Source organism: Tachysurus fulvidraco, chromosome 9 (assembly GCF_022655615.1).
Source record: "Tachysurus fulvidraco isolate hzauxx_2018 chromosome 9, HZAU_PFXX_2.0, whole genome shotgun sequence".
In the NCBI taxonomy this organism is placed as follows: domain Eukaryota; kingdom Metazoa; phylum Chordata; class Actinopteri; order Siluriformes; family Bagridae; genus Tachysurus; species Tachysurus fulvidraco.
In genome coordinates, this window is record NC_062526.1 from 27,606,398 (window position 1) to 27,614,806 (window position 8,409).

The following is an 8,409-nucleotide window of genomic DNA, read 5'->3' on the forward strand; positions in this document are numbered from 1 at the left end:
GTGGGGGGAGTGGAGTGAGTGAGAGTAGATGAGTGGAGAGAATGTGTGAGTGAGTGAGTGAGTGAGTGAGTGAGTGAGTGAGTGAGTGAGTGAGTGAATGTGTGAGTGAGTGAGTGAGTGTGAGTGTGTGAGTGAGTGAGTGAGTGTGTGAGTGAGTGTGAGTGAGTGTGAGTGAGTGAGTGTGAGTGAGTGAGTGAGTGTGTGTGTGTGTGAGTGTGTGAGTGAGTGTGAGTGTGTGAGTGAGTGTGTGAGTGAGTGTGTGAGTGAGTGTGTGAGTGAGTGTGTGAGTGAGTGTGTGTGTGAGTGTGTGTGTGAGTGTGTGAGTGAGTGAGTGAGTGAGTGTGTGAGTGTGTGAGTGAAGCAGCAGCAGCACAGCGACGTCTCAGGTTCAGTTGAGTTTTAATGGATAAGGTTTGGGGACGAACAGAAAGCACAGCGGAGTGTAAACACAATTAGAATGAAATCATTCATTAAGGATCTGTTGAGACGTGTGCAGCATTTCTTATGAACCAAAGACACAATCACGAGTTAAATAAACCTAATAAACATGGTTTGTGATTAAGGCCACTGTGGAAGTGGGAAAGAAGAAGAGAAAATGTCTCCAGATCAAATTCATTCACTTTTTTTTTGTCCTGGAGGGAAAAAAAAAGGAAAATAAAATGTAGAGGTTTTCTTCGAGTGAATCAGCATTAATAAAAAAAAAGATTCATTTCAATTAAAATTCCTCCAGCATTTAATGCTCTAAATGTCTGTAGTCTAAAGGTTTAGTTTGATAATGAGGGATTGTGTGTGTGTGTGTGTGTGTGTGTGTGTGAGTGTATGAGAGTGTGTGTGAGAGTGCGTGTGTATGAGTGTGTATGAGAGTGTGTGTGAGTGTGTGTGTATGAGAGTGTGACTGTGTGTGAGTGCGTGTGTGTGTGTGTGAGAGAGTGTATGTGTGTGTGTGTGTGTGCGTGCGTATGTGTGAGTGTGTGTATGAGAGTGTGTGTAAGTGCGTGAGAGTGTGTGAGTGCGTGGGTGAGTGTGTGAGAGAGTGTGTGAGTGTGTGTGAGAGAGAGAGTTTAGTTTGCTGGTGGTTGTTGTGTATCTTGTGTGTGTTGTGTATCTTGTGTGTGTTGTGCATCTTGTGTGTGTTGTGTGTGTTGTGTGTGTGTCCCACTCAGTTCTCGTGTGATTCGAGCTCGTACGTCTTCTCGTCCTAACAGCATCTTAAATTCTCTCGCTCTCCTGTAAACACTCTCTGTGTCCGAGTGCAGTTTCCATCTGACCCACTGCGTGTCACACACACGTCCTAAAGGGGTCACAAACATATAAACACGGCTCGTTATGTTTGGGGGGAAAAACACACACACACACACACACAGAGCCATGAGAGCTCGTACTGTCACACAGGAGCATCGTTACAAAACACCCGCCCAGTTCCTGTCCAGGTCCAGTAGTGCAGTTCGATATGGCTGTGGTCTCAAATCAGACCAGACCAAAAAAAAATATTCTGTGTGCAAAAAACCTGCATAGAAAATTCAGCCAATCCGGTTTGTCTAGGCGTGATCGCTCGTCCCTGTCGTTCGTACGCACAAAGCCGCCGCCCCCGGAGCAGGGGAGGAGGTGTGCAGGAAGAAGGCGTGACCCGGGCCTCCACCCAGGCAGGTGAGGATATGAGGTCAGAGGTCGCCCTGTCATTTGAAGGTGGTTTTGGGCGGAGCCTCATCTTTGGGGGCGGAGCCATTCTGCTGTGTCTCCTCCATGTACTGCTGCACGGCGCGGGACACGGCGTCCTCCACCAGCCTCTTACTCAGACTGATCAGCTCATCATCATCGGGTTCAGGGCCGCGTTTACCACCTACCCACACACACACACACACACACACACACGGCTGTCACTAACACAAAACCCTCATTGTTTATAACACACAGACAGAAGTAATGCTCGGGGTCCAAGCACCAGGGGACGTGGTACATAATCAACACCATGTTTCTCTCTCGTGACTCGTAATACAAATATTTCATAACATCATCTAATCTCTTTTAGTCAAGCAGCAATGATCTGATATCATGTAGAAAACAATCAGACTGAACAAATGCGAGACTGAAAGCAGCTTTAACTGCAGGTCAGTTCTGGGAGCGAGAGTTCGTCTGACGTCGAGTCGGGTTGTTAATACGCAGTTTGTGGGTTTGGTCCATCCTCAGGTACTTTTAGTGAATAAATGTCTAATAAACTTTGGCTATTTGAACAAGAACACTTTTGTTAATAAGTTACTAATAACTAATTTATCACTATGTGGATCTGGAGCTCTGGTCTACGTGTGGAGACGTAACCTGGACTATGAAGCTTGGACTTCTGTAATAGGACGTTCTCAAGGTGAAGAAAGAGGAACTTCACGAGGTGTGTGTGTGTTTATGGGTGTCTGTGTGTGTGTGTGTGTGTGTTTATGGGTGTCTATGTGTGTGTGTGTGTGTGTGTTTATGGGTGTCTATGTGTGTGTGTTTATGGGTGTCTATGTGTGTGTGTGTGTGTGTGTTTATGGGTGTCTGTGTGTGTGTGTGTTTATGGGTGTCTATGTGTGTGTGTTTATGGGTGTCTATGTGTGTGTGTGTGTGTGTGTGTGTGTGTGTTTATGGGTGTCTGTGTGTGTGTGTGTGTGTTTATGGGTGTGTGTGTGTATGTGTTTATGGGTGTCTATGTGTGTGTGTGTGTGTGTGTGTTTATGGGTGTCTGTGTGTGTGTTTATGGGTGTCTGTGTGTGTGTCTATGTGTGTGTGTGTGTTTATAGGTGTCTATGTGTGTGTGTGTGTTTATGGGCGCTGTGTGTGTGTGTGTGTTTATGGGTGTCTATGTGTGTGTGTGTGTTTGTGTCTGTGTCTGTGTGTTTATGGGTGTCTATGTGTGTGTTTGTGTGTGTTTATGGGTGTATTTGTGTGTGTGTGTGTGTTTATGGGTGTCTATGTGTGTGTGTGTGTGTTTATGGGTGTATTTGTGTGTGTGTGTGTGTTTATATAGTTGTCTCAATGTCTCTCAATCTGTCTTGTGGGCGCAAGAGCGTGTGTGTGTTTATGGTTGTCTCAATGTCTCTCAATCTGTCTTGTATGCGCACGTGTGTGTGTGTGTGTGTGTGTTTATGGTTGTCTCAATGTCTCTCAATCCGTCTTGTATGCGCACGTGTGTGTGTGTGTTTATGGTTGTCTCAATGTCTCTCAATCTGTCTTGTATGCGCACGTGTGTGTGTGTGTGTGTGTGTGTTTATGGTTGTCTCAATGTCTCTCAATCTGTCTTGTATGCGCACGTGTGTGTGTGTGTGTGTGTGTGTTTATGGTTGTCTCAATGTCTCTCAATCTGTCTTGTATGCGCACGTGTGTGTGTGTGTGTGTGTGTTTATATGGTTGTCTCAATGTCTATCAATCTGTCTTGTGTGCGCACGCATGTGTTTCTAAGTATGTGTGTGTTTGTGTCTAAGTGTGTGTGCCTGCTTTTGTGTCTGTGTATCTCAGTGCGTCTAAGTGTGTGTGTGTGTGTGTGTGTGTGTGTGTGTGTGTGTGTGTGAGTGTTTAGAGAAAGAGAGAGCTTTAGCAGAGACACATACTTGTCTGTGAGGTGCGTCGTGCGCTCTGCAAAAGATCTGCAAGACAAACAGAACCTGTTTAACATCTGAGACTGAAGTCAACACCATCCTGAGACCTCGGATCACATCACCTCCATCATCTCATCACCTCCACCATCTCATCACCTCCATCACCTCCACCATCTCATCACCTCCACCATCTCATCACCTCCATCAGTTCCCAGTCACAGCCCTGAATCACAGCCAGGCTTCAGAGTAAAGTTTATTAAAAGCTCAGAACTAAAGACTATTCTGTTTAAGCAACTCGTAATAAAGTTGTTCAGCATTAACAGCTCCCTGAGTCGAGCTGGAGCTCCAGCACACGTCTGTGATCCTGTCTAAAGTTCACTACGTGCTTGTTTGTGGCCTTCAGGGCCAAAGACATCAAGACGTTCAGTTCTGCTCATAAACCACGAGAAACATCACGAGTGCTGAAAGTTAGTCAGAAAGAAACATGTGCAAAAGGTTTTGTTGTGATTTCTGGATTTTGCTTCTGTTCCTGTAGTAAACACACACAAAGGTTTGTGTCACACACCAGTGGGCGTGGTTTATGTTCCGCACTGCACTAACTTTACTGTCAGCGTAGCGCTAATTCTAAACTAACCTGGGAGGGGCCTATAATAAGCCCCGCCTTTACCGTATATAATAAGGGAATTGTTAATGGTTTCCTGTGCACGTGTCTGTTGTCTTATTGCTGTGAGCTTTAGTAAACTTTATTCTGAGCCTGAACACAGAACGTATTCCACCGTATGATGAGTTCAGTCTCATGCAGGAGAACATTCTCAATTTTTTTCACTCCGGTCGATTAGAAATCATTTGCGATCTGACGCACTTCTGATTATGAAGCGTGCACCGCAACAAAACCTCCAAATTAGAAAAAAAAGAACACACACACACACACACACACTTACACACAGACACAGACAGACAGGCACACACACAGATACGCAAACAGAGACAGACACACACACAGACAGACACAGACAGACACACACACAGAGACACACACACTCACACACACACACACACACACACACAGACAGACAGACAGACACACACACAGACAGACAGACAGACACACACACTCACACACACACACACACACACAGACACACACACACACGTCCTTCGGCTTCTCCCACCACTGTTGCTGTTTCACAGGTAGCAGTTAGGTTACACAACATGTGTGCTGTAAACACAGACCAATCACAAACGCTCTCTATCACTCTGACTAATCCCTGACAGCTCACTGAGGTTAGTGAGAATATGCTGAATCTGAGTCATCAGACGCCACCGGTTTTACACTTCACACCAGTGCTGCACTGACATTTCTAACGAGCCGGTTCTCCTCTGAGTTCTCCTCTGAGTTCTCCTCTGAGTTCTCCTCTGAGTTCTCCTCTGAGTTCTCCTCCGTTCTAAAGATGTGGTGATGAAGAAAAGGCCAATGAACACTAAAGCTCTGTCGTTACTGTAACTGATGATCTGCTTTACTTTCATTTTCCTCTCAAACTCCTCGCAGCGAGCAGAACAAATTTCAGCCGTTATTTATACAATCGTAGAGTTTCACTGATTTGTCAATATGCTATTTCTTATTAAAAAATAAAAACTCCATATTTTCAGCAAACCTTAAGCGTAACTGCACAAATTAGTGATTACATTTTATTTATTTACTTATTTATTTATTTATTTATCGCAAGATTTAGCTGGTGTTTCAGCAAAGGTGAAGAGAGAAATATAATAATTTTACATTTAATATCTGAAAAAATGAACAATATGAATAATATGAAAAAAAATGAACTTAATTGTTTTTACATTTTCTAAACAGTTACACAGGACAGAAATGAACTGAAAGGACGAATTAAATATAAAAATAAATAAATAAAAAAGCCATGAAATAAATAAATAAATAGTTAAATAAATAAATTTCACTATATAGTCACTGACATAATTGGTCTTAAGCTTAAAAATCCAAAAAGTTAAAGTTTATATAATAAAAATATATTTTATGAAAATTGTTTTATGTAAATCGAGACAAATGTGGGAGGAGTTTTATTTAAATCTGTATAAAAAAAAGTAAGAAAAAAACAAGGATAAAAAAATGTATTCTTAATTAAAAAAACAAAACGGTCAAAAAGATAAAGAAGCTAAAAAAAGAAGTCTTGTTACACCTGAACACCGGATTGGCTGCAATTAAGGACCTGCTAGAAAATAAAGATATAAATGGACGTACATTTCTCGTCTGTTCTGTGGATCGTACAGAAGTCACCGCTTTAGACCTTTGTGTGTTTTTGTAGCTGTTTAAATACTAAAGCTTCTGTGTTCAGTGTGAAGTTCAGTTCCTTATCGCTGTATAATTCTTTGTAACGTTCTCAGAAACTCGCACTAACATTGAAAAGCTACAACAATAACTCACTGCCTTAAAGCTGCTCGTCTCCGGGGAGGAAAATAAGTAAGTCTTTTCTTTCTCTAAGAGCCGCCGCTTGCCAATTATGTGAGTGGAGCTTCAGTGAACTCTCTGGTAGCTTTAACTGTCAGGAAAACAACTGTTGTGTCTAAAACGTTTAAACATTCTCAGGGAGGTGAGTGAAATACAGCTCAAGGGAAAATACTCCAGCAGCTATATGTGAGTTAGGTGTAGTGAGGTAAAGTGAGATATTGTGAGGTTTAGTGAGGTTTAGTGAGGTGTGTTGAGGTTTGGTGATATATTGTGAGGTATACTGAATTATAGTTAGGTGTAGTGAGGTAAAGTGAGGTATTGTGGAGTATAGTGAGGTTGGATGAGGTGTAGTGAGGTTTGGTGAGGTTTAGTGAGGTGTGCTGAGGTTTGGTGTGGTATTGTGAGGTTTGGTGAGGTATTGTGAGGTTTGGTGAGGTTTAGTGAGGTGTGGTGAGGTATTGTGAGGTATAGTGAATTATAGTTAGGTGTAGTGAGGTAAAGTGAGGTATTGTGAGGTATAGTGAGTTTGGTGAGGTATTGTGAGGTTTAGTGAGGTGTGGCGAGGTTTGGTGAGGTATTGTGAGGTCTGGTGAGGTGTGGTGAGGTTTGGTGTGGTGTGGTATTGTGAGGTTTGGTGAGGTATTGTGAGGTTTAGTGAGGTGTGGTGAGGTTTGGTGTGGTATTGGGAGGTTTGGTGAGGTTTAGTGAGGTGTGGTGAGGTTTGGTGACATATTGTGAGGTATACTGAATTATAGTTAGGTGTAGTGAGGTAAAGTGAGGTATTGTGGAGTATTGTGAGTTTTGGTGAGGTATTGTGAGTTTTGGTGAGGTTTAGTGAGGTGTGGTGAGGTTTGGTGTGGTATTGTGAGGTTTGGTGAGGTACTGTGAGGTACAGTGAATTATAGTTAGGTGTAGTGAGGTAAAGTGAGGTATTGTGAGGTGTGGTGAGGTTTGGTGAGGTGTGGTGAGGTTTGGTGTGGTGTGGTATTGTGAGGTTTGGTGTGGTATTGTGAGGTTTGGTGAGGTATTGTGAGGTTTAGTGAGGTGTGGTGAAGTTTGGTGAGGTATTGTGAGGTATTGTGAGGTTTAGTGAGGTGTGGTGAGGTTTGGTGAGGATTATTGAGGTGTGGTGAGGTATAGTGAATTATAGTTAGGTGTAGTGAGGTAAAGTGAGGTTTTGTGTGGTATTGTGAGGTTTGGTGAGGTGTAATGAGGTTTGGTGAGGTGTGGTGAGGTATAGTGAACTATAGTTAGGTGTAGTGAGGTAAAGTGAGGTATTGTGCGATATAGTGAGTTTTGGTGAGGTATTGTGAGGTGTGGTGAGGTGTAGTGAGGTTTGGAGAGGTATTTTGAGGTACTGTGAGGTTTGGTGAGGTATTATGAGGTGTGGTGAGGTGGGTAGTGAGGTTTGGAGAGGTATTGTGAGGTTTGGTGAGGTTTAGTGAGGTGTGGTGAGGTTTGGTGAGGTATAGTGAGGTAAAGTGAGGTATTGTAAGGTATAGTGAGGTTTGGTGAGATGTAGTGAAGTTTGGTGAGGTGTGGTGAGGTATTGTGAGGTATAGTGAATTATAGTTAGGTGTAGTGAGGTTTAGTGAGGTGCAGTGTATAAATAATGATTCATTAGAAATGTCAGAACAGCTGGAGCTAGAATTCACATCACTGCATCCTAAATATATATTGGAGGTTAAATGTTCTAGCAGCTTATGTAATGAAATATCATTCAACAACACCACTTTGGACTCATAACTGTGAGTCAGTTCTCTGTCCACCAGTTGCAGCAGCTGGTCCTTTAAAGGCAAGGCAAGGCAAGGCGAGGCAGGTTTATTTATACAGCAGATTTTATACACGAAGGTGATTCAAAGTGCTTTATATAAATACAGGCAAAGTGGTTTGATTAAATTTTGAACCAAGCAGCATTACGTGAGTCTTTTGCAGCACCCTGAGTGGGGAGACTGGGACAGAGACAGTTTAAAAGAATAAATAGGACATTAAAAATATATATATAAACATAATGGGGAAAAAAACACCTTGTTAAAGGGACGATCTAAAAAAAGACAACGTTGGAATAAATGAGCATCAAATACTGAGTCAGGGCTGTGACTTCAGTCTCCTGAACATCAGGACTGGAGCTCAAATATCTGAGAAGTGAGATCTGTAACTCAATCAATCCAGGAGTCAGAGGTTTAGGAGGTTAAATAGCAAGCAACAACCAGCAATAAGTTACATATTCAAGCAGTTCAACTGAAAGAATTCAGTATTCAGGACTACAACTCAAATAGATCAGATCATTTAACAGCCATAACTTTAAATCTAATAATTCAGTAGTCAGGACTATAAATCTAAATTCAGGAGTCACATCTACAGTATCAGAGGTTT

The 8,409-nt window shown here is 42.5% G+C and overlaps 1 protein-coding gene across 5 annotated transcripts in view; it reads right to left on the reverse strand.

The window, feature by feature from the left end:
* Window positions 1-935: 935 nt before the first annotated feature.
* Window positions 936-8,409, reverse strand: part of LOC113648451 (A-kinase anchor protein 7) — a 33,789-nt gene continuing 26,315 nt past the window's right edge. For 4 of the 5 annotated variants that reach the window (XM_047818428.1, XM_047818431.1, XM_047818427.1 and 1 more), the window contains 2 exons: window positions 3,579-3,614; window positions 936-1,840 (listed from right to left, as the gene is read on the reverse strand). In XM_047818428.1, coding sequence (XP_047674384.1) covers window positions 1,677-1,840; window positions 3,579-3,614 — 200 coding nt within the window. In that variant the 3' untranslated portion in view covers window positions 936-1,676. The remainder of the gene's footprint in view (window positions 1,841-3,578; window positions 3,615-8,409) is intronic. The other variant, XM_047818429.1, reaches the window with a different exon arrangement.